Source organism: Halichoerus grypus, chromosome X, assembly GCF_964656455.1.
Source record: "Halichoerus grypus chromosome X, mHalGry1.hap1.1, whole genome shotgun sequence".
Classification (NCBI taxonomy): Eukaryota; Metazoa; Chordata; class Mammalia; order Carnivora; family Phocidae; genus Halichoerus; species Halichoerus grypus.
This window is the reverse complement of record NC_135727.1, coordinates 125575065-125601730: the sequence shown is the minus strand read 5'-3', so window position 1 is coordinate 125601730 and position 26666 is coordinate 125575065. Positions and strand designations below refer to the sequence as shown.

The following is a 26666-nucleotide window of genomic DNA, read 5'->3' as shown; positions in this document are numbered from 1 at the left end:
ACGGCTTCTGCCAGGGATGAGGTAGGGGCTGGGTCTCTGTGGCTCCAAACCACCTGTCTTATTTCTCTGCTGTGCTCCCTACTCCTTTTTGTTTAAGATTTATTTATTTGAGAGAGAGAGAGAGCACGCACACAAGCGAGCAGTGTGGGGGGAGGAGTAGAGGGAAAGGGGGAGAGAAACCCAATCACACTCCTCACTGAGCCCAGTGCAGGGCTCAATCCCATGACCCTGAGAGCAGGACCTGAGCTGAAACCAAGAGTCGGATGCTTAACCGACTGAGCCACCCAGGAGCCCCATCCCCACTCCTTCTTGATGGGAGAGCCGACTTCATTTTCAAAGGTCTTCCTAGCGCTGGACACCTGCCCTTGCTCTTGTCCTTAGGAGGGCATCTGGATGTTTCCCATCTTTGGACCTTTGCATCCTGCATGACTGGCAGGTCCTTGGAAGCTATGCCCTGCCGGCATCCTCTCATCTCTGCACGCTCTCTGCATCCTGCCTACCCTTATTCTGTGCTCCAAAATGAGTTCCAAACACTCTTCTGGGCCTGAGGAGGGCTTCCTGATTGCCTGCCCCGGCTTCCGAGGGCTCTGCCTGTCTTCTACATCCAGAAAGCGGTCAGGCTGCCCCGTCTGACCACAGCCATCCATGCGTGGGGGTGAAGCAGTGCACACCCCTGCGGCAGCAAGCGGCGTACTCTGCTTCCAGCTTCCTTCTGGTGCTGCAAGCCTCCTCATAGCTCCACAACTGGCTGTCTGCGAGACCTCTAGTGTGTCAGAACTCCAATCCTCCAATCCCTCCAAAACTGAGTGAGAAAGCTATCAGACATGAACACACACTCGCACTGGGCTTCCGGGTCACGGACCTCTCCTTGCAGCCAGTTGCCGGCCCAAAGCCATTTTCCCTTTTTCCTTAGTAACATAACCTGGATGTCATGCCAGATGGCAGTATGCCTGGCTAAGACTATACTTCCAACCTCCTCTTGCAGCTAAGTGTGGCCATGAAACTAAATTCTGGCCAATAATACGAAAGTGGAATTGTTGTGTAAAATCCCCAGGGAGGCTGCTTGAAGGGAGGTGCCTCAGGGGAGAACAGACCCTTAGCCATTGCCCCCTTCCTCCTTCCTGCTGCCTGGAATGCAGATGTGATGGCTAGAGCTCCAGCAGCCATGTTGGGCCATGACACCTTGAAGTTGGAAGTCACACAATAGGATGATGGAGCATGAATATAGGAGGCGCTTGGGTCCCTGATGTCCATCATAAGGGCCCTGGATTGCCTACCTCTGGCCTCTTTTAGCACGGGAGAAAAATTATCTTGTTTAAGTCACTATTATTTTATGTATTTTACTTAGCCAAAGCTAATCCTCACGGATATACCTGGTTGGCTGCCTCTGACCTTCACTGCCTTCCCTAGAGAATTTTCAAAACCAAGAATACACAGGTTCTGTACAGATGTGTAAAAGTTTAGGAGTGAAAGTAAAAAGGTGGAAGAAACAAGCACAAAAGTAAACACTAAACTTCAGGGCAGAGAGACCAAAGTTAATGATGAGGACATAGGAATAGGAGAAATACCAACAATTTTTTTTTTTTTTAAAGATTTTATTTATTTACTTGACAGAGTGAGAGAGCACAAGCAGGGGGAGCAGCAGACTCCCTGCTGACTAGGGAGCCCAATGCGGGGCTCAATCCCAGGACCCCGGGATCATGACCTGAGCCAAAGGCAGATGTTTAACCGACTGAGCCACCCAGGCGCCCCTACCAACGATTTTAGGGCAAGGATCTTCTAAGGTTGCCCAGCATATTCTACAGCCTGAATGTGATCTTTGTTTACTGATATTGGCTTTAAAAAAGTGAACTGATTCAGGAGCGCTTGGCTGGTTCAATGGGTGGAGCATGCAACTCTTGATCTCAGGGTTGTTGAGTTCAAGCCCCACACCGGGTGTAGAGATTACTTAAAAATAAAATCTTTAGGGGGACCTGGGTGGCTCAGTCGGTTAAGCGTCTGACTTCAGCTCAGGTCATGACCCCAGGGTGCTGGGATCGAGCCCCACGTTGAGCAGGGAGCCTGCTTCTCCCTCTCCCTGTCAGTCCTCCTGCTTGTTCTCTCTCAAATAAATAAAATCTTTTAAGAAAAATAAAAATAAAATCTTTAAAAAACAATTTAAAAAGTGAATTTATTCAACAAATGGTGCTGGGATGACTGGACATCCACATGCAAAAGAATAAACACCCACCTTTTCCTCAACTACACACAAAAATTAATTTAAAATGGATCACTGGGGCGCCTGGGTGGCTCAATCAGTTAAGCATCCAACTCTTGGTCTGAGCTCAGGTCATGATCTCAGGGTCATGGGATCGAGCCCGACGTCAAGCCCCATGCTCGTACAGAGTCTGTTTGAGATTCTCTCTCTCTCTGCTCCTCCTACCCCCAATAAAATAAATAAAATCTTAAAATATAATGGATCATAGGGGTGCCTGGGTGGCTCAGTCGTCAAGCGTCTGCCTTCAGCTCAGGTCATGATCCGGGGTCCTGGGATCGAGCCCCACATCGGTCTCCCTGCTCAGCGGGAAGCCTGCTTCTCCCTCTCCCACTCCCCCTGCTTGTGTTCCCTCTCTCACTGTGTCTCTTTGTCAAATAAATAAAATCTTTAAAAAAAAAAAAATTAAATAAATAAATATAATGGATCATAGGCCAGGGTGCCTGGCTGGCTTAGTCAGTAGAGCATGTGACTCTTGATCTCAGGGTTGTGAGTTCAAGCCCCACGCTGGGTGTGGAGAGTAGTTTAAAAAGAAAATCCTTAAAATGGATCACAGACCTAAATTAAAGTGTTCAAACTCTTTTCTTTTTGGCTTGGTTCCCATGTTTTTTTCAACTCATACAAAATATTCCAGATTAATGAGTTTTAAGCCTCATCTTCCTCCACTTCCTCATCCTGGTTAATCTGGAAGTAACTCGATTCGTAAGTTTCTTTGCTATTAGCAACCATGAGCAACCAATCACATAGATTATTCTTCAAATATTTTTTGGTGAGTTTTCTCAAATACCTTTTGGAAAAAGGCACCTTAGGGGCATGTGGGTGGCTCAGTTGGTTAAGCATCTGACTCTTGGTTTCAGCTCAAGTCATGATCTCATGGGTCCTGTGATCACACCCCACATGGAGCCCCAAGGCCAGTTCTGAGCTCCGTGGGGAGTCCACTTGAGATTCTCTCCCTCTGCTATTCCCCCTACTTTCATGTGCACTCTCTCAAATAAGTAAGTAAATCTTTAAAATAAAATTTTTAGGGGCACCTGGGTGGCTCAGTTGTTAAATGTCTGCTTTTGGCTCAGGTCATGATCCCAGGGACCTGGGATCGAGCCCCGCATGGGGTTCCCTGCTCAGCGGGAAGCCTGCTTCTCCCTCTCCCACTCCCCCTGCTTGTGTTCCCTCTCTCGCTCTCTGTCAAATAAATAAATAAACTTTTTAAAAAAATAAATAAATGAGATAAAATCTTTAAAAAATATATTTAAGAGGCACCTGGGTGGCTCAGTCAGTAAGCGACTGCCTTCAGCTCAGGTCATGATCCCAGGGTCCTGGAATCCAGCCCTATGTGGGGCTCCCTGCTCAGTGGGAGTCTGCTTCTCCTTCTCCCTCTGCTGCTCTCTCTTTCAAATGATCTCTCTCTCTCTGTGTCGAATAAATAAAACTTTTATTTTTTTTTTTAATTTTTTTTTTATTTATTTATTTGAGAGAGAGAATGAGACAGAGAGCATGAGAGAGGGGAGGGTCAGAGGGAGAAGCAGACTCCCCACTGAGCAGGGAGCCCGATGCGGGACTCGATCCTGGGACTCCAGGATCATGACCTGAGCTGAAGGCAGCAGCTTAACCGACTGAGCCACCCATAAATAAAACTTTTAAATACATGTATACATACATACATACATGGACACACACACACATATGTATATATATAAAATGTAGTACATCGGGGTGCCTGGGTGACACAGTTGGTTAGCATCTGACTCTTGCTTTCAGCTCAAGTCATGATCTCAGCATCATGAGATCGAGCCCCATTGTCAGGCTCTGTGCTGAGTGTGGAGTGTGCTTGAGATTCTCCCTCTCTCCCTCTTTCTTTCTCTCTCTCCCTCTCCACCGCCCCACTCCCCCGCTCACATGCTCTCTCAAAATTAAATAAAATGTAGTACATCCTTACAACGGACTACTACTCAGAAGCGCATAGGAAGGAACTACGGATGTTGCTGCAACATGGGGAAACCTTGAACATGTCACTGTATGTTAAAGAAGCCAGACACAAAAGGTCACGTGCTGAATGATTCCACTTCCAGCCAATGCCCAGAGTAGGCAAACCTAGAGACAGAAAATAGATTGGTAGTTGCCAGGGGCTGGGGAGTGGGGGTGAGGGGTCGGGGGAGGAATTAATCACTGGTAAAGAGATTTGGGGGGGTGATGACTAATGTCATAAAACTAGTTGCTGTGATGGTCGCACGATTTTGTAACCATACTAAAAAATAATGGATTTTATACACTTAAATGGGTGAAGTTTATAATACTTAAAAAAAAAAAAGGCAAACAAACAAGGACTCCATCGGAAAGTGGGGGACACACGCTTCCTGGACCAGGAGTCAGGGTACCTGGGCACTCACCCCACCCTGCCATGCGGCTTCCCTTGGTCACTTAGGTTCTCTGTATTTCTGTTCCCCCAACACACACGCACATCCCAGTGGCAATCCCAGAGCACAGTTCCTGAGAGCCTACGATGTGCCAGGCACGATTCTGAACCATTTACACGCAGCATCGCATGGACTCTCCCGGACCTGAGGAGGGCGTACTATTTCACAGTCAAGTCGAGAGCTGAAGCAGCTTGCTGACGCTTACACAGCTGGTGACGAATGCACGGGCCACACCCACCGGGTCATTTCTCCCAAGGGAGCCCCCCTGCAGCTCCAGTGCTCAGGTTCCGTATTTGGCGTAACATGTCAATACACACTTCAAAAACTTCTCTCCTCAAACCTTTAGATCATCAGAAACTGTCTATGTTCACGCCAATTCTTTTTTAGTATGTGTCCAAAATGCAAATATGTAATTTATGGATCACTTGTCATGGTCTAAACATCCTCATCTTGAATCTGCCTTCAGCCTTTTATAAAAATGAGCTGCCAGAGAGGTTTCTCGGAGAGGGGCTGGCTGATATTCTGTGTCTGCCATACTGAAAAATATTTTGGAACCCTCAGTAGTACCCCTGAGCCTTCCTCATACGACAGAACCTGAGCAGAAAGCTCTTCTTGTTCCCTCCAAATATACCTGTGCCCTGCCGATCTCCGGATCACCAGATAGGCGTCAACCGCGTAGCAGAACAGCCACCAGAAGCAGGCGCTATACAACAGCTGAATCCACATCTGTAATCAGGAAAAGCCTGGCATCAAAGCTCCTGGAAACAGGCAGCAGACTGCCCCGTCCGCGAAATGAGCTGGCAGATGCCTCTTTCCTGTGACGTCAGGAAGCAGGACATGAAAGCCGTCCGGAGACGCGCGGACGGTCTGGGAACGCAAGGGTGGGACGCGGCCCAGGACGGGGTGTCCCTTGGTGCTCCGTCTGCTCGGGGCTGGGGCGGGGGGCTGCCCTGGCCAGCCCTGCCTTCCGGTACTCTCGCAGGCATGGAAGATGAAGGCCCCAGATGTGAGGCCTAAACTGGCGTGAGGGCTCACAGCGCCTGCGAAGGAGCAGCTCTTTGCTGAGAATGAGGGAGTACGGGGCAGGAAAGTGCTTCCCAGAAGTGGGGCAGGAAGGGGCTCGGTATGTTACGGGCAGCACGAGACTGGTGTGCCTCCAGGGGTGGGCTGGGAAGCAGTGTGGGCAGAAGGGAGAGAAGCGGAGAATTGTGCCCAGCGTGGTGCACAGAAGTATAGATACGTCTATTTCAATGCAGATTTCGTCAAGCAGAATACATCCAATCAATCACTTTCTTCTTTCTTTTTCTTTCTGGCCAGCTGGTTTTAACTGTAGCTCAATCTAAGGTAAGGATGGTCTGTGTGTGCTCAGAAGTGGGGGCAGGAAGAACCACACTACAGCAGTGGTTCTCAAACCTCAATGGGAGTCAGGAGCCCCTGGACGGTTTGTTACTTCGCAGACAGACCCCACCCCAAGGTTCCTGATCAGCAGGCTCTGAGAATTTGCATTTCTAACAAACCCCAGTGGGCTCAGACCACGCTTTGAGGACCGCAGGCTAAGAGGAGCACAGGGGGGAGAAGAGGGTGAAAAAAAGCCAGGTGTACTTACCGCACTCCCCACACAGTACGCAGCAGGCCAAATGTCCGTCCCATTCACGGCGGCAGGGTTGTCAACGAAATTTGGGAATCCTAGCCACACTGCAGACCGGAATACAATACCTAAGAGAGAATTAGAGGAAACAGTCATCCCGCGGGGGATGCATTCCAAGACCCCCAGTGGATGTGGAAACTGCAGATTGTACTGAATCTGATATGTTTTTTTCCCTTACGTGCGTTCCTGGGACAAAGCTTAGTTTATAAATTAGGCACAGTAAGAGATTAACAACTAATAATAAAATAGAACAGTTATAACAATAGACGGTCATGGAAGTCGTGTGAGTGTGGTCTCTCTCCAAACGTGTTACTGTACTCTCCTCACCCTTCTCGTGGTGGTGTGAGAGGATAAGGTGCCTGCGTGATGAGATGACGCGGGCATCGTGATGTAACGTGAGGCTGCCAGGACCTTCGGCCGGCACCTGGGAAGGAGGAGCACCTGTTTCCGGACCACAGAGCGCTGGGGGGGGACGGAACCCGCGGAAAGCCAAACTGGCTGAGGGTGAACTACCGTGCTTTGTAATGGTCCTAACTCACATCTAAAGCTGACTTGGTGCTCTCTGTGAATGGTAAGTAGATGGATGTAAGGATAAATACCTGAGAAGGGACAGAGAAAGAAATGAGGGAGGAAAGAAACACACACTTGGGTGTGTACAGAGAGAAACAAAGGAGATCCAGGGAGTAATTATTTCAGTCACAAAGCAAGCCCAGGCACTTTGATTTCAACTTAAACCATCATTAGCCACAGTCCTATCCCTAATGTGTTCTTTGTTTACTCGATAGGAAGAAGCAACTATGTGGTTAAAAATCTGTATTTCTTGGCTATTTTTTTAATGTCCATATTAACTATTCCTCACAGAAGAAAAATGATTGAAAAAGCATGATTCTGAAATGTAAAATGATAATTCTTTCATTCTCTGAAAAAAAATGCATTTAAGATTTTCACGAATTAGCTCTCGGCAATTTGCTCTTGACATTTATTATTTGTAAGTTTTCTTTGCTACTAGACCCAAATTTCTAATTCTCCTCAAAACAGTATACATCCTTAAGGTACATATGAAAGCTGCTTGTTAGGTAATGTGATATGCTTTGTCTAAGCGTATGCTATGTAAAACGATACTAAAGGGTAACTGTAAACAGTATAAAGTTATATACTATGTATCATGTACACTAATATAGTGTGTAATACACTATTAAATATACAATGCATGATACACTACTAGACACTGTAATACACCACCAAACTGACACTGCATACTCTACTACCAAATATATACTGTATAATGCATCGCCAAATACCGGGGCGCCTGGGTAACTCGGTTGAGCGTCTGTCTTCAGCTCAGGTCATGAACCCAGGGTCCTGGGATCGAGCCCCGCACTGGGCTCCCTGCTCAGCAGGGATTCTGCTTCTCCCTTTTGCTCTGCCCCTCCCCCTTGCTTGTGCTTTCTCTCAAATAAAATCTTTAAAAAAAAATACACTCTAGTGTGCGATATATTACCAAATATACATTATGTATTACAATACCAAATTTATATTATGCAACATACCATTAAAGAGGAACTATGGACACTAAAAAAGATATTCTTCTCATTATCAAGCACTGCTCACAAAAATAATGCTTTTCTTCTGTAGAATGCTTTATCATTTTCAGCATCTAGCACTCCTCTGAGCTCAATAAACGCCCTACATATTTTTGTATTGATATGAGCTGATGAATGTCAACTTATTGTGGTAAACATTTCACAAGATGTGTATGTTAAGTCATTATGCTGTAGATCTTAAATTGTTACTGTGCAGTATGTCAATTATAACTCAATAAAACTGAAGAAAAAAAAAAAACCTCTGCCCTATGAGGTAGGCATCTTAAGTATTTATTTTTCAGTGAGGTGTCAGTCAAATAGCCTTCCCCTTAATTCTGCCTCTGCTCATTTGTTAACATCATGCATCTCCCTTCCCAAACCAAGAGTGTATACAAATATTATTCCACCTATCCTCAAAAGATATTTAGGTGTATCTTTATTTCCAGATATTCAAGTTACAGAAACTAAACTGCTATTAAGATGTTTTTCCAGGGATGCCTGGGTGGCTCAGTTGGAAGAGTATGCAACTCTTATCTTGGGGTTGTGGGTTCGAGCCCTATGTGGGGTGTAGAGATTACTTAAATAAAAAAAAAAAAAAAAGATGCTTTCCCAAAATATTTTAGCAGAATCAGGAAGAAAACCCATTTCTGATTTAATTAACCAGCACCAAGATGATTTTATCCCTAATACAAAGGAAGTACTTCTTCCTATCTGACTCCTCGGGTCTGAGAACGTGACCAGAGGTTCCGCAGCATTTACCGGAAGTAAACAAGGTCCTTGAGGGTCTCCAATCACAGGCACATGGACCGGGAGAACGGGGCCCTGAGACACAGTCACCTGCTCGAGGTGGGGTATGAACTGTTGCCATCCCCCCAGGGCCCAGCTCCAGTACCATCAACAGCCCTTGCTTCAAAAGCAAAACGACTGAAAAGTACAATTCCGAAACAGTTAGCACCTGTCAGCCAAATGCAGAGTGTGGACTGTATCTGGATCCTGATTCAAACCAACCGACTGTAAAACAGCATTTATGACACAACCGAACATACAGCAGTGACATTAAAGGACTGATTTTCATTATTTTAAGGTGATAATACTAATGTGATATATACATATATATATATACACACCCACATATGTGTACTTTTTTTTTTTTTTTTTTAATTTATTTGAGAGAGAGAGTGAGAGAGAGAGAGAGCACAAGAGGGGGTAGGGTCAGAGGGAGAAGCAGACTCCCTGCCGAGCAGGGAGCCCGATGCGGGACTCGATCCCGGGACTCCAGGATCATGACCTGAGCCGAAGGCAGTCACTTAACCAACTGAGCCACCCAGGCGCCCAACACATATGTGTACTTAATTCTTATTTTCTAGAGCTATATACTGAGATCTGTATGGATGAAGTATATACATTCTGGGATTTGCTTCACATTAATCCAGTGGAGAGTGTGATACGAGGATGGAGTGTAGACGAAGCAAGGTCATGGGTCCAGGGGTTCATTATACACTCTGTGTGATTTGTACATGTTAGAAATTCTCCAAAATAAAACCTTAAACAAATGGTCAGCACTATCTAGCTTAGAGGTCTGTAAAAAGTGCCATGCATGTTTAAAGCAGGGGTGGCAAAGTTTCTGTAAAGGGCCAGACAGAAAATATTTTAGGCTTTATGGGCCATAATTTCTCTGCCAACATCCACCTCTGTCCTTATCACAGCAGGAGATAATGCACAGGTGCAAGGCATGGCTGCGTTCCCATAAAACTGTACTGAAGGATACGGACATTTAAATTTCATGGTATAGTTATATGCCAGGAAATATTTTTCTTTTGATTAAAAACAACAACAACAAAACTTTTGGGCCACAGAAAGGGGCGGCAGGCAGGATTTGGCGTGGGGGCTCCAGTCTGGCCACCTGTGGCATAAAACCCAAGCCTGACGAAATATATGTGTTTACATATATTGCAGATATATACACCAAGTTTTCTTCCTGATTCTGCTAAATCATTTTGGAAATGATTTTGTGTGTGTGTATACATAAAATACTGTTAGTCTCTCGCCTGCAGAATAATTATGGCTCCCTTAGCGTATCTGGCTTTTGCTTAAGTGCCCCGTCTAAAATTTCCTTAGTAAGTTTGCAGTAACAAACATTAGAAACTGGTTTTTTCCTTCAACAAATGTTCCCCGGGCGCAATTTTTACTGCCTATCCTGTTTTGCTGAGTCCCCCGGCCGTCCCATCCGGTCCCTAGGGAGCCGCCTCCGCTTTCGTCCTCTCCGCTACGGGTGTGCAGACACCCCGCCCAACCCCGCGGGCCATGCTCCCTCACCGGGGCACGGAGCAGGTCCCAACCCGCGGGCCGCGCGCGCTCACCGGGCACCGAGCAGGTCCCAACCCGCGGGCCGCGCGCGCTCACCCGGGCACGGAGCAGGTCCCAACCCGCGGGCCGCGCGCGCTCACCCGGGCACCGAGCCCGTCCCAACCCGCGGGCGGAGCGCGCTCACCGGGGCACCGAGCAGGTCCCAACCCGCGGGCCGCGCGCGCTCACCGGGGCACCGAGCAGGTCCCAACCCGCGGGCCGCGCGCGCTCACCCGAACACCGAGCAGGTCCCAACCCGCGGGCGGAGCGCGCTCACCCGGACACCGAGCAGGTCCCAACCCGCGGGCCGCGCGCGCTCACCCGAACACCGAGCAGGTCCCAACCCGCGGGCGGAGCGCGCTCACCCGGACACCGAGCAGGTCCCAACCCGCGGGCCGCGCGCGCTCACCCGAACACCGAGCAGGTCCCAACCCGCGGGCGGAGCGCGCTCACCCGGACACCGAGCAGGTCCCAACCCGCGGGCCGCGCGCGCTCACCGGGCCACCGAGCAGGTCCCAACCCGCGGGCCGCGCGCGCTCACCGGGCCACCGAGCAGGTCCCAACCCGCGGGCGGAGCGCGCTCACCGGGGCACCGAGCAGGTCGCAACCCGCGGGCTGAGCGCGCTCACCGGGGCACCGAGCAGGTCCCAACCCGCGGGCCGCGCGCGCTCACCCGAACACCGAGCAGGTCGCAACCCGCGGGCCGCGCGCGCTCACCCGGACACCGAGCAGGTCCCAACCCGCGGGCCGCGCGCGCTCACCGGGCCACCGAGCAGGTCCCAACCCGCGGGCGGAGCGCGCTCACCGGGGCACCGAGCAGGTCGCAACCCGCGGGCGGAGCGCGCTCACCGGGGCACCGAGCAGGTCGCAACCCGCGGGCCGCGCGCCTTACCCAGGCAGCCGAGCAGGTCGCAGGCGGCGGCGGCGCGCAGGATGCGGACGGAGGCCGGGGCGCGTGCCGAGGCCGGCGGGGCTGTGGCGGGGGCGCCGGGGCCCGCGGGCCGGCGCCGGGGCAGCAGCTGCAGGAGGCCGAGCGCCAGACTGCAGGCGCCGCTGCCCAGGCACAGCGCGTGGAACGCCCGCGGCTGGAAGCTCAGCACCAGCTGAGTGGCGGCGTCCCGCGTGGGGCAGCAGAAGGTCCCGAGGCGTGGGGAGGCCATGGGCCGTGCTCGGGGACGCGCGGCTCGGGTCTGCCCGGACCCCCCACCGGCCCCGCCTGAGTCAGGTGCTCGGCCGGCCGGGAGCGGGGGGATCATGTGCCCGGGGCCCGCTCCCCCCCATGCCCGCGCGTGCGGAGAAGGCGCCGGCCTCGGTGGGGGCTGTGAGCCCTCTGCAAACGCCACGAGGTCTCACGAGGGCGAGGCTGGGTCCGGAGGAGGAGGAGGAGGAGGAGGAGGAGGAGGAGTGCGGGAAGGAGAAGCGCCCGAGGCCCGGCAGGTCAGCTTTCTCCACTTTCGCCGAGCCTTCTCCAAAACTGCCATCTGCCTTAACTGATCTGACCAGAAAAACATGCCTCATTTACCAGCTCTTCCCTATTTGGGACCCGACATCCCTAATTCTGATGCGCTACAGGCACCAAAACACGTTCCTCAACTCTGAGGCGACAGGTGTTAAAACAGCGCTCTTTCACGCCCCCGCGCCCCCACGGAAACAATCCCGCAGAGGTAGGGGGGTTTCGCTGAAAATCAAATCTCGGACAAAGACGGGGCACTTCGCCTAACGAGACGCGTGCACACGGACCTATTTTGCACCTTGCTGTTCAGTCTTCCGTTTTTACTCAGCTTCAGTATAGGTCTGGCATTCTGAATTAGCTTTCAAGAGTAATTATGGTTTTTTAAAAAGTTATTCAAGTTTATTCTGATTTCTTAACTGTTTTTGTGTGTTTCATTATGCATTGAAAATCAAGCTTTCTTCTACATGCATCAAAGTTTCAAAAATTATATCATCACCGGGCACCTGGCTGGCTCAGTCGGTGGAGCATGGGACTGTGGATCACGGATTGTGAGTTCCAGCCCCACGATGGGTGTAGACATTACTTTAAAAAAAAAAAAATTTAAAAAATCACATAATCACTAATGACAACAGTAAACATATTGGTGAAGTTTAAAAACAAACTCTTCAAGGTTGAAAATAAAAAAGCCCCCCTCTAGGTTATAGCTTTACTAACCAAAGCTTTATTTAAAACAAACCCCCAAAACCCTATCAGATTTATCATCTAATAAATTAACAGGCCCATTGGCAAAGCGCAAGCAGCCACCCTTTGATCTCTGCCCCCAATAAATGGGCCCCTCTCCAGGTTTTTTCCAATCAACCACAGGCAAGGTATCCCCACCGCTCCTCCCTCCCCCACTTATGAAACACTTAAGTGCAAACACATGCCCTCCCACCCAGCTGCTCATCTACATTTCCACCACCAGCTTTGCAATTTTAAGTGAGGCAAAGTTTGGGCTCAGCTCCTAGGCCTTCCTCCTGGAAGCCCACAGGTCTGGGCTTCCTGTTGGAATTCATGTTAGGCAGGCAGGAGGCTGCGCTGCCACATGGGAAACAGAGCCTTTAACAAAGGGCTGCGGACACCAGCACTTCCAAAGGATCCAACCCGGCACGTCTATTAGCAGGGGCAGCTGCTTTGATAGAATTCTGGAACAGACCGACATTGTTGAAACCTTAACCGCTCTTGGGTATTAACACGCTTGCTTGTAAAAACAGCAGAGAACATCATAGGAGTAATCCCCACACATCCATTTGTCAGTCCCTTAGAAAGCATGAATCCTGCTATCTGTTTTGGACCATGGATCTCCTCCTTCCTTTGCTCTTGGAAAGCAGAGATGGCTTCTGGAGGACAGTGTGCGGAATGTGCTTTAAAAGATAAAAATGACAATGGGGCATCTGTACGTTTGCCCTAACGCCCAGGGTTTGCGTGGCTAATCCATACACAAGTACTACCGCATTTTAGTCTCTGCTTTGCACCCAAGCTACACATAGCCCACGTCTCCGCTTCCCACGTGCAAACCTGAGGGCTCTGGATGATGCAGGTGCCAAGTAGTCAAGGCTGAGGCCCCCAGGGGGGTCGGTAATAAAAGGAGGGAAATTATTACAAATGAGGAGTCCTAGGCCAGATCAGCTCAGATGATTATGCTATGCTCACGTATGCTCAGAGCAAACGTGAGGAAGGATGGATAGGAAACTAAACTTTTTAACTGTCAGAAAGAACTTGAAATTAGTCTAAGAAATAAAACCGAGTGGATGGAACTAGAGGATATTATGCCAAGCGAAGTAAGTCAATCAGAGAAAGACAATTATCATGATTTCACTCATATGTGGAATTCAAGAAACAGAACAGATGAACACAGGGGAAGGGAAGGAAAAAGAAAACAAGACGAAATCAGAGAGACAAATCATAAGAGACTGTTAACTCTAGGAAACAAGCTGTGGGTTGCTGGAGGGGAGATGGGTGGGGGGATGGGGTAACTGAGTGATGGAATGTGTACTGGGTGTTACGTGCAACTGATGAATCACTGCAGTCTACCTCTGAAACTAATAATACACTATACGTTAATTAATTGATTTTAAATAAAACTTTAAAAAAGAAATAAAACTGATAACAAACTTTTTGGGCAAGAGTGCAACTAAAATATGAAAAAGTAGACCGGTAAAGCACACGCACAGCAGGTGGAAACATCTGAAAGTACGTAGATGTGAGAAATGCAATGATACGGCCAAGCCAGTCAGCTGAGCCCGAACAGGGAGAGATCTGTGTCGTAATCATCAGGGCCTATGATGCTCATTTGTGCACCCACTCTTCCTCCTTCCCTCCCAGTTTACCACCTGGACTCCACCTTGCATTTTCAGTCTGGGCCGCCCAGGAAACGCTCAGCTGTCTTGGCTTTCTTTTGCTCCATGACTCACAACTTGCTTGCCATCGCACTTGATCACATACACTAACAGCTGGAAGCAGCTCAGGGGCTTTCTCTTACAGACAACTTTCTCTTCCCAGTGAGTCCCCTGACACCCAGAGGTCTGAATGGAAAGGACCAAGTTTATGGGGAGAACCTCAGGTATGCCACAGAATGCAGTGGAGGGGGCAGTGGGGGGCAGGTGGATGGTCTGTTGAGATGTACTGATCGCAGCAGCGTGAGGAGAGTGTGATTCACAAAAACCTACTGTTTTCATAGCGCATCAGTGGGCAGGCTCTATGCTCTGCATTTTACATTCATTGTCTTATTTAATATGCAGAATGAGCCTTTCAGGTGGGTTTTACTGATACTTCAACTGCTGTGGACAGTATGTACATCAATGGGCATGGCTGTGTTCCAATCAAACTTTATTTACAAAACTGGTGGAGACCTAGACATGTTGGCCCCTGTAGGTCTACCCACAGAGGCTCTGGCTTGTCCAGCAGCTGCCCCACAATGCTGGGGGCCTAAGCCTAAAATGCAGGAGAGTTAACACCTAGTGGGGCAGGCAAACAGGCCAATGAGGGATGGCGAGCAAGAAGTTGCTGGCAGAGAAAATTGGTCTTACTTCCTCCCTCCCTATGGAGGTTTCTGAGGAGAGGCTGCATACGGCCCTGAGCAAACCAGCCGTGTTTCTTAGGAATTTACGGTCTATTAAAAAATGTACCATCTTTAATTTGCTCTTCCTCCTTCCCTGCTTTACTGCCCTTTTGTCCAGGGATCCCATGATGTTCTGCCGTAAAGCTTCAGTGCACAATTTGTCTTAAGCTCTGGCTTTCTAAAGAACCCAGGCTAAGAATCTGCCCTCCTGAGAAAGGATTTCAGCTTCTGCAGCCACAGCCCTGCTTGGGGTCCATCTGATGACCAGTAGCATCTTGGCCTTTCAATTCATTTCAATTCAACAGAAATTTACTGAGTACCGTGTGCAAACTGATTGAACAGATAGAGAGGTTGTGTCCAATAAATATGGGAGTTGGCGGCGCCTGGGTGGCTCAGTCGTTGAGCGTCTGCTTTCGGCTCGGGTCATGATCCCAGGGTCCTGGGATCGAGCCCCACATCAGGCTCCCTGCTCCACGGGAAGCCTGCTTCTCCCTCTCCCACTTCCCCTGCTTGTGTTCCCTCTCTCACTGTCTCTCTGTTAAATAAATAAAATCTTAAAAAAAAATATATGGGAGTGTTACCAGGCCTTAATAAAGAAGAATACATAAAGGACAAAAGCACTGTCAATGCCAAATAAACTAATTAATCATAGATGTAAGTGGTGGAGGGTGGAAAGAGAACGGATTGAGTATGGTTTAAAATGAAATTGTACTTAAAAAAAAAAAGACATTTAAAGGATATCAGACCTGAGAATAAAATTCATCAAGTTTAATGTGCATCCTGTTGCAGATCTCATTGAAAAGCAGATTCCACAATCCTGATTCTGATTGTTGGGATGGCTGGGTGAGGCCCAGCATTTCATGAAACTGCATTTCTAGCACGCTTCCAGAGATGTGGATGCTGCTGGTCAATGGCTCCTACTTTGAGTAGCAAGGTCCTAGAGCTTGTATCTCAACCTAAAAAAGAAAGGGAATAACCAGGCCACATTTAAATGTGGGAAGAACTTAGTTCAAAATAGCAGAAAAAAATGATCCACATCCAACTAAGCCAAAGAGCATTCTGAATGCAAATGACGAGTCAGGGATGGAAGCGCAGGGTTAGCAGTGATGAGCTACATCCTTCCCTCTAGTTCTGCAAGCCCCAGTGGGTGAGAAATGTTAGGGACTAACCTGGAACAGAAGTCAGGATGCTGGGGGGGGGAAGCAAATGGGAGAGAAGAAGATGGATAAGGACGGAGAGAGACAAAAGTGATTTTGTGTTCAGGAAGAGAGAATGGCCTGGCAAGGTTCTCAGGTAGAAACTTAAAGACTTTCACCCTGGTCTAGATAAAAGAGGCCAGGGCTCTGATGAATTCCTACCGAAGCTCAAGCCTGAAGCTCGTTTTGCATAGGTGAGAGGTTCAGTGCCTCAGATGGACCACCTATCAAATCGCAAACGACCCCACCTCCTTAGACACCATTTAAAATACTGCCTTTCTGAAAGCCAACTAACCAGCTGTTAAATAAGTAAAGCTCAAATAGAAGGCAAAACAGGATCTGCTTCACAGATACTGGATTATTCTTTTTTTTTCTTAAGATTCAATTTATTTATTTGACACAGAGAGAGAGAGCACAGGCAGGGGGAGCAGGAGAGGGAGAAGCAGGATCCCCACCGAGCAGGGAGCCTGATGCGGGGCTCGATCCCAGGACCCTGGGATCATGATCTGAGCCGAAGACAGACGCTTCACCACTGAGCCACCTAGGCGCCCCGAGATTTGATTTTTCAATTCACAGCTAAATTTGCCTGAACACAGCCATTCCACAACGGAAAAACAACTGTTAACAGTGTGATCAGTAAACATACCAAAAGTAATTGTAGAGAAAGTTGCAATTGACACAGGCGATTGAATAAAAACCAAGGAAAAAAGAAACAAAAGTACATTCGAAGCCAATTGTGACATGAGTAGTGAATGCTATTACTTTAAAATAAATGTTTAGGGGCGCCTGGGTGGCTCAGTCGTTGAGCGTCTGCCTTCGGCTCAGGTCATGATCCCAGGGTCCTGGAATCGAGCCCCGCATCGGGCTCCCTGCTCCGTGAGAAGCCTGCTTCTCCCTCTCCCGCTCCCCCTGCTTGTGTTCCCTCTCTCACTGTGTCTCTCTCTGTCAAATAAATAAAATCTTAAAAAAAAATAAAATAAAATAAATGTTTAGTAACTAAAAGAATGGAGCCACAAATAAATGGGCAGGCATGAACTATTTGAGGATAGTCCAGTGGTGAGTTAAGTCAAGGGCAGTGTTTTCCATCTAAATCTGCATTTTGTGCTTTTTCGGGATGTGCATGCAAGCAGAAGTAATTCTACAATCCTTCATGATAAGAAACAATTATCTTTACATTTACATGTCTGAAGACATTTCTCTATCATTCTTTATAATGAGGAATGCCAATTTTTCAGTTCAATTCACCTTATTCTGTATGCTGACATTCAGACCTTTCAGCTCAAAAAAAGAAAAAGGCTTTCTTCTAATGCCCAAAAAGGAATGTAATGATTTTGAGCCCCAATGCTCGATTGTATATTTGAATTCAATTGACAATCACTCAAGGACAACTAAAGGCAAATTCTTATACATAAATCTGCTGTCTTTGGAATGGCTTTCAAAGTACACATGCACACACATTAAATGTACACATAAAATTATCTCTTAATCTCTTAACAGAATTGTAGAAGCATTACACACTCTGGATTGGCAGCCAAATTGGACTTCAAAAAAGTTCTATCTGTGCTTTTAAAATCATGAATGATGGAAATGATTTAACCAATCAAAAGTCAGTAAATCCATTCCAATTTGAAATTATGTCTTGACCATATAGATGTTCTTGAATGTCTTATCTCCCACTAAAGTAAAAAAAACACTGATAGTGGGGTGCTTGAGTGGCTCAGTCATTAAGCGTCTGCCTTTGGCTCAGGTCACGATCCCAGGCTCCTGGGATCCAGTCCCGTCGGGCTCCCTGCTCAGTGGGAAGCCTGCTTCTCTCTCTCCCTCTGCCGCTCCCCCTGCTTGTGCTCTCTCACTTTCTCTCAAATAAAAAATCATTAAAAAACAAAGCAAAACAAAAAACACTGGCAAAAAAGGCCAGGCTAAAGCCTAACTGGTTAGAAACCAGAAGGGACAGTTTCTGAAGTTCAATGTGCAGTCTTAGTGACTAAAGATGCAAGATGCAAAGAAAGATTTGAAATCACACATGCACACAAACATGGCAGCATGACTCTGTGTGACTGGCTGGAGCCCTCTCACGCAGAACTTGAGGATGCATGTGGAAGGGTTTATTTGGACGAGTTTCCAGGTAAAGGTAGGAAGTGGCAGAACCATGTGATCCTGAAAGGGAGACCAAGCACAAATTTGGTGTCAAGTAAAGTCCCAAGGGTGACTTGGGTTCCATCCCACAGGAGTTGTAGAAATGGTTAGGCCACTGTAGTAATCTACACTACATAACAAATTACCCAAATTTAGCAGCCTAAAGCAACACACATTTATTCCGACATCCCTGAGTATGGCGCAGATGCTTCTCTATCTTTTCAAACTGTGTTTATTGCCTTTTAGTATGCCTTGTAGTTCTTTGTTTAAAGCTGGATATGGGGGCGCCTGGATGACTCAGTCTGTTAAGCGGCCGACTCTTGATTTTGGCTCAGGTCATGATCTTAGGGTTGTGAGATCAAGCCCCACCCTGGGCTCCGAGCTGGGCGTGGAGCCTGCTTAAGATTCTCTCTCCCCCTCTGCTCCTCACTCCCTTAAAAAAAAAAAAGAAAAAAAAAAAAGCTGGACATGATGTCATGATGTGCTAGGTAAAAAGAATCGGGATAAATAGGCTGTTAGTGGTGTCGTGGGGAGGTGACAGGGGAGGAGATGCAGTTCTAGGATTAGGTCTTGGTCTTGTAGTTAGTGTGTACCCCTTGGCTGTGAACTTCATAAATGACTCTTAGTTGTGCCCCCTCCCCCAGGGCCTTAGACGGGAAAGGATGGCTGGAGGAGGTAGGAGTTGGGTATCTCCTTCCCCCACTGTGGTTAGGTTCCGGTAACCCCCATCAATTAGGGTCAAGTTTCTCTTGAGGGCAGGTCTTGTTCAGAAGAACAGAATGCTCTGGCATATTTAAAAATGGCCACTTTCCCCCTCTCTCTGCAGGACGCACAAGCAATTTTTTCTCCAATCTTCACTGTGAGAACCTGGTAGAGCGCCAGGAGGTAAAACTCACAAAAGCATGGGGACCCCTGCAGTTTTTAACTCACAGACTCATCTACACTGAGCCTCCAGCAATTTATTGATTACAGTTCAGATTTTCCTACCCTGGTACTGATCCCTGTGGAACTTTCTGCTAATGGGTTTCAGTTCCAGTAAGTTGTGATTCTCTGCATCTGCCTGTCTTTTCAATTTGGGGGTGGGGGGCAGCAGTTTGTCCTGTGACTTCCCTTCTCCAACAGATCTAAGAAGGGTTGATTTTTCAGCTCATTCAGCTTTTTGCTTGTTAGGATGAAGCAGTGACCGCTAAGCTCCTGACATGCCAGACCAGAAATCAGCAACACACATTTATTTTCTCAGAGTTTCTGTGGCTTAAGAGTCCAGGCACAATTTAGCTAGGTCTCCCATTTTGGGGTCTCTCAATGGCTACAATTAAGATGTTGATTAGGCTGGTCTCACCTGAAGGCTCAAGTGGGGAAACATTTGTTTCCAAGCATTTGCTTCCATGTTTAATGACAAGTTTTCACTCTTCATGGGCTGTTGGTCAGGGGCCACCTTCAGTTCCTTGGCACATGAGTCTCTACACAAAGCAGCTTCCAATAAGGCAGCTTCATTCGTCAAAGCCAGCAAGAACAATCCACCAAGTGAAAGTCACGATCTTTTGTAACATAATCACAGAGCGGATATTTCATCACCTTTGCCGCATCCTATTGGTTAGAAGTGGGTCATGGGTCCTGCTCACACCCAATGGAAGGAATGCACAGAGTGTGAACACCAGCAGGTGGGGTGCACTGGGGAGGCCATCTTAATGTCTGTCCATCACAGCGACCCCTCAGGGTTGTCTGATGGCACAAGAACGCTGGAGCACCCACTCTTGTCAGTCAACCAGGAAGGGCTGCCCCTGTGGCGGGCACCTCAAATCCTAGGAACTTCTGGTTGCCCAGGCTCTCTGGGAGCATTGGCAGAGTGAGCTTCTGCCACCTGAGTGCTTCCTTCTTCAGAGAGATGCAAGGCTGCCTGCTGGAGTTCAAGGAATTATGTTAAGGGCATGGAAGGATGACTACGCTCTCCATCCAGAATTAAATTTGCTTGGTTTGACCCTGTAGAACAGACAAAAATGCTCAGGGTTGGCTCTAAAGCTTTAAGAGAGTAAAAAGAATTGTAGTGGCTTACATCTTGACACTGAACCCCTTTCTCTGCTTGTGGGGAATTGAGTAGCTCTGCAAAATGCCACACAATGAATGGGTTTTGAACCCAGGCTTAGAGCTCAAAGAGCCTGCTTTGTGGTTGTTGGGTTGGGTATTGATCCCCTGACAAAACAGGAGAGTCTCGGCTTGAAGGAACCTTGCCCAGTCCTGACAAAAACATAGAAATTCACAGATTGAGGAACAGTGTCTAAGAGTACATCTTCAGTTCTGCAACAGGCAGACTATGAGTCTGTGAGCTAAGTAGTCTCGGCCTGAGAGATGAGACCAGACCGTGCCATGAGAGGGAGACAGGGGTGGGGTTTGTGTTCTGAGAAGAGGAAGAAAAATCATCTAGCATTAGTATTACCTGACTGCCTTCCATGAGCTGGCAGCATTAAGTACTCAATGTCTTGCTTAACTCTCATCTTCACCCTTGTGGCTCATCTTTTTATCTCATTTTTATGCATAAGGCACCAGAGGAGGTGAGGAAACTTGTCCAAGGTCATGGAGGTGGTAGAGGTGAGAATCAAACCCAGGTAGATTACACCATAAGCACTTCCTCCAGAGGGGAACTGGAGATTCATTTCCTGAATGAATGTCTGCCATGAGTGGCTACAAACTAGTCAGACCACGGAAATGCACCTTCTCACCCCACCACCTTGAAGCAACAAGGAGTCCACTTTTGAGAAGTTGGAGGCAGGTCACAGATGGCCAAATCTGAAGTCATGTGACCATAACTGCACTTTCAGGGAAGTATGCGGTGGGGGAGGAAGGAAGGAGGGGTTTAGAATGTACATGTATATATGCATGTCACATATTTCAAACTTTGTTTGAATTTTATGTTTCTTTTGTAGCACACTATACTAATATAGTGAAATGAGATGACTATTATTTCTGGGAGGACTATATGCTCTGAAGTTTTCATCCACATGAGACTGTCAAATAACAAAAAGGACTAAATACACTCAGACTTTGGCTAATTTTGAAATGACTGCTTCACTGGTACTCAAGTGGCCACAAGTAGGGAATAGGAAACCCACATTAACCTCAAGGGTTTGGCTTGTGGTTAGAAAAACAGCGTGCTGGGAGATAATACACCCTTACATCAACCTGGTTGTGCACACTGCAAAAACATCTGTCTGATACCCATGCTAGAGCACATGTCTCAATATCAGAAGGGCTGAAAGATATTAACATAGAAAATGGGGGTCAGTCAGTCCTCTGAAGGGAGTCTGATAATTTAAATGCAATGGCTCTCCCCCCGCCAAATCTTTTGGGTCTCACTGCATTGCCCTTGGTTGAACATCCAGAGTAAACCATGAATATAACCCGAGTTTCTCAAACTTATGACATTTCTTTAGTCTATCACAGGAATCAGAAATTCGAAACAGTACATATTTTTGCCTTTGCAAGCTACAAGGTCTCATTACCAATTACCCCATTTCTCTCAATGTGCTTTAAGTTGACTTAATCAATGGTGTGATTCAAGCATCTTAATTTGGTCTTAAGGATAGTCTGTCTAGGTATGAACTTGGTGACTACCATGCAATCAAAGTGATTTCCCACAGAACAGCTTTGCATTGTAAAACCCAAGTTCTTGGGGTTTTTTAAAGATTTTATTTTTGAGCGAGAGTGAGCATGGGTTGGGGGGGGGGAGAAGACTCCCCACTGAGCAGGAAGCCTGATGTGGGACTTGATCCCAGCACACCGGGATCACAACCTGAGGCGAAGGCAGACGCTTAACTGACTGAGCCACCCAGGCACCCAAAACCCAAGTTGTTAAGAGTTAATCAGGAAAGGGGCGCCTGGGTGGCTCAGTTGGTTAAGCGACTGCCTTCGGCTCAGGTCATGATCCCGGAGTCCCGGGATCGAGTCCCACATCGGGCTCCCTGCTCAGCAGGGAGTCTGCTTCTCCCTCTGACCCTCCCCCCTCTCATGCTCTCTGTATCTCATTCTCTCTCTCAAATAAATAAATAAAATTAAAAAAAAAAAAAAAAAAAAAAAAAAAAGAGTTAATCAGGAAAGGGAAAAAATTCTCCCTGTAACTTGACAGGGAGAAACCTGGCAGCCATCTCCTTATCCATGTAATAAGGTGACAGTCACAAGTGACAAGCCATGTAGATGTGAAGCATTCCCTGATGTGGTGTGCTGAGAAGGCCACATCATCTATGCATGTGTTTGTCCCCCAAATCCATAACCTAGTCTAGTCATGAGAAAACATCAGACCAGCCTAAGTTGGGGGACATTCTACAAAATACCCGGCCAGTCCCCCTCAAAACTCTCAGGGTCACGAAAACAAAGGAACGATGGAAACCAAAGGGGACGTGACAACTAAATGCAAAGTGGAGTCCTGGGGACAGAAAGAGGACACTAGTGTGCCAACTGGGGAATCCAAATAAGAGTTCAGTGACTAGGAATGGCCTGGGTCAAGGGGATACAAGTGCTCCCTGTATTACCTTTGCAATCTTTCTGTAAATCTAAAATTGTTCCAACAGAAGAATTTACTTTTAAAGAAGTTAATCGCACAATATTTCCTGTGGCCCTTCCACATGTATAATTACGCAAAAGGAATCATCACGACCAACTAAGTTTTTAGAAACTTCCTATGTCTGCCTGGAAGACATCTGTCCATTGTAGTTAAAATTCTACCACCCTTCAGCCAGCCGGCCTCTGTTCCTTCCTGTTATTCCTATTGCTAGTCAAAGACGTCTACATTCCTTGGAGTTCAGGTGAAAAGATTTGATTGAAACAAGCACTTTGGCCAGTGGCCAGTGACGGAATTTCCCGCATCCGAATCAACAGTCCCTCCAACACCAAAGAAGGGAGAGGGAGAAGCGGACTTCCCGCCAAGCAGGGAGCCCGATGTGGGGCTCAATCCCAGGACCCCGGGACCATGACCTTAGCCGAAGGCAGACGCTTGACAGACTGAACCACCCAGGCGTCCCTATTCTGGGTTTTTCTCTCTCAAAATGTGGAGTACAAAGTAAAAAGGCATTCCACAATTACACAAATGATATCATAGCAAAGGAGCAGAAGGTTCATGCTGTATTTGGAAAGAGGAGTATTTTCTTTTTTTTTTTTGAGTATTCTCAAGGATGTCTTGAAATCTCACATACAGAATTATTTTTTGCTGCTTGAAAATTGCTTGTGTTGGCTTTCGTTACAACCACCTAGACGGTATTTGGGACTCAGGTATCATATTTCTATCCTGTGATTTAGTTGGCAAATTACAAGCAGGTTAGGTCATGGAAGGTGTTTGAGATTTGAAAAGAATCTTCCCCAGATACAATGTTTTAAATGAAGGTAAGGTTGCCAGGCTGGTGTCAAAACTCCCATCCTCTCCGTGTCTGCCAAGCCCTGCACTGACTGAGCGCTGATCTCTGACGGCCAGCTCTCGGCCTTGGACCTCAGCTGAGGGTCACACGGAGGATGGTGGACACGGACCAACACATGTGGCTGCTTTTTTACCCCTCTTTTCCTCCTCTCATCAACTCCCCCTAATTTTGAGTTTTGAAACAGGAGTTAAACTGTTGGTCTCTGCCCTCCCGGAAACCCCTGGCTTCTACATAAAGCATAATGCCCCACCTCATTCAGGGACCCCAGGGAGAGAGAAGGAATCCTAGACTTGGCTGCCTACACATTTGCATGACTAAGGGAGCCACTCAGATCTTGAGACCTTGATTATATCTCAAGAATTACAAGGATAACACATGATTTATACCCCCCACTACCCATTCCCTAAGTAAAACTGTTTTGTCTCTTGCAAAGAAGTCACCAGCATTCAAAATCCTTGCTTGGGGGGCGCCTGGGTGGCTCAGTCGTTAAGCGTCTGCCTTCGGCTCAGGTCATGGTCCCAGGGTCCTGGGATCGAGCCCCGCATCCGGCTCCCTGCTCAGCGGGAAGCCTGCTTCTCCCTCTCCCACTCCCCCTGCTTGTGCTCCCTCTCTCGCTGTGTCTTTCTCTGTCAAATAAATAAATAAATAAAATCTAAAAAAAAAAAAAAAAAATCCTTGCTTGGATCTGGGCCAATGGGATCTGTTGGCCTGAGTAGCAGTCCCGAGTCAGGCCTCAGTTTGCAGTTTTAAGCTGGTCAATTTTGGGATAATTGGATGTGCAGCGACATTCTCCAGGTGTACTTGGAGAGCCCACCCACCCACCCACTGCCGAGCCCTCAGTCCCCCTGCTGCCTTCTGTTCATGTCTCCACAAGGAGCTGATCAGCAATACGGAACTTCCAGAAATGCCACCCGAGAACGAGATGCCAGTCTCTGTCCTGTAGGTATCCCAAATCTTTATGAGGGATTCTCTGGGAGCAGTTCTCACTTGGCTTAAGGGTGGGACAAGCCTTCCCCCTCCACCACCTGGGGACAGGCAGATAACTGGCCTGTTCTGCCACTCACTCGGAACTATCAGCACCAACAGGGCTTTAGCCACAATGCTTACAAACTAAGGAGGAAAGTCCCATTCATTGTCCTGGAACACCCCAGTGATTTCCACCTGGGTATATGTAGTAAGATGACTAACGTTCCCCAAAGATGATAGGTCCTAATCCCTGGAACCTGCAAATGTTACCTTATTTGGGGAAAGGGTCTCTGCACACAGGATTAGATTAAGGATTCTGAGATGAAGAGCGCATCCTTGATTTTCCAGGTGGGCCCTAAAGGCAATCACAGTGACCTTTTAAAAGAGCGACAAAGGGAGGGGACAGAGGGAGCAGGACCCAGGCAGAAGAGAAGGCCAGGTGACCACAGAGGCAAAGGTTGGACTGATGGGGTCACAAACCCAGGAACCTTGACGAGCTGACACCTTGATTTCAGACTTCTGGCCTCCAGGAAGGAAAAAGCGGGTCTTAAACAGCTTCTGTTAAATTGTTACAATAGCCTTAGAAAATTCACATAGTATCCCAGAAGCATTTCCCATTTCAACCTGCCCATAGGAACTCATTATTGCCTCCCCTCCAGCCACAATCTCCAGGTAGCAGCCCCCCCCCCCCCCCCCGCCCAGTTATTCCAGCCAGAGACCGCTGGGGCTGACGCCCCCACCCCTGCCATGCACACACTCTCTGGGATAGGGGAGTGGAGGCTCAGCACAGATTCCCAAGGAGCAGGACTGGGGCACTTCAGCACTCATTAACAAGGTTTCAGCTTTTTAGTCCTGATGCTTTCAACTTCCCTATAAAGAACAATCCTCTGCTCACAGGGTCCCCACCCAGGAACTCCTGGCTCCATTTCCTCTTAGCCTCCAAGATAGCTCAGTCATTCTGTCCTGGATGTGTTTTGAAATACTCTTGGGAAAAAAGTGGGCAGGGATGAAACAAGGCGTCTACTTTTGTGTTCAACTGACATTTCCACAATTAAAAAAAAAAAAAGAAAGAAAAAAATTTAGAAATGTCATCTATGGTTGTATTCACTCCTTTTTTTTTTTTTCTTCTCTACTTTGGTTTCTCTCCTGCTGGAACTTTTGCAGTTAAAAGTGGTTTTGCACGTAACTGTGCTCTGTTTTTTTTTTTTTCCGATTATATTTTCTTCATTAGCTAGAGTTAATGTTTCATATTTCCTGCATCCTTTACATTCCTTAGCGACCACTCCCCAGTACTGGGCAAGTTAAAAGTGCTCAAGAAGTACTTATTGGCTACTTTATAAAAAAATAAAAAGTGAAAAATAGCCAGTGGCTTTCTAAAACTGCATTTTAAAGATTTTATTTATTTGAGAGCGAGAGACAGTACATGGGGCGGGGGGGGGGGGGGGCAGCAGACAGGAAGGGGAAAGGGAGGGAGGGGGAGAGAAAGAGAGAGGTAGAGATAGAGAATCTCAAGCAGACTCTGCACTGAGCACAGAGCCCAACACGGGTCTTGATCTCACGACTGTGAGATTATGACCTGAGCCGAAATCAGGAGTCGGATGTTTAACCGACTGAGCCATCCAGCGGCACCTGAAACTGCATTTTAAAATATAAACACTTTTAAAAAATAGTAGCTCTCTAAATACTCCCAATCTGAAAAGTTAAGTATTATTTTATATATCTATTTCTTAAAGATTAAGACCGGAGACGAGATCAAGAATCAGAAACTCGGGCGCCTGGGTGGCTCAGTTGGTTAAGCGACTGCTTTTGGCTCAGGTCATGATCCTGGAGTCCCGGGATCGAGTCCCACATCGGGCTCCCTGCTCAGCGGGGGGTCTGCTTCTCCCTCTGCCCTCTTCCCTCTCGTGCTGTCTCTCATTCTCTCTCTCTCAAATAAATAAATAAAATCTTTAAAAAAAAAAAAAAAAAGAATCAGAAACTCAACCTACTGGGCTACTCAGGCACCCCTACATATACTTTAAAGGACATGTTTCCAAGGAAACAGGAGTGGAACTCAACCAAACCTAAATTAGCATCCAGTTTTATAGGCAAAGTTTCCACATAGGAGGCTTCAGCGTCTTTCTTGTTTGGAGATCAAGGGAACCTCAAAAGGTGGCTCACTGTCTAAATGT

The 26666-nt window shown here is 47.5% G+C and overlaps 1 protein-coding gene across 9 annotated transcripts in view; it reads right to left on the bottom strand.

Annotated features, from left to right (window-relative positions):
• Positions 1–26666, bottom strand: part of GPR143 (G protein-coupled receptor 143) — an 85658-nt gene that overhangs the window by 55153 nt on the left and 3839 nt on the right. For 2 of the 9 annotated variants that reach the window (XM_078064802.1, XM_078064801.1), the window contains exons 1-3: positions 11135–11770; positions 6272–6381; positions 5297–5391 (exon numbers count right to left, since the gene is read on the bottom strand). In XM_078064802.1, the coding sequence (XP_077920928.1) occupies positions 5297–5391; positions 6272–6381; positions 11135–11498 (569 nt within the window). In that variant the 5' untranslated portion in view covers positions 11499–11770. Of the gene's footprint in view, positions 1–5296; positions 5392–6271; positions 6382–10783; positions 10831–11134; positions 11771–26666 lie in introns of those variants that run through there. The other 7 variants (XM_078064804.1, XM_078064805.1, XM_078064803.1 and 4 more) reach the window with 6 other exon arrangements.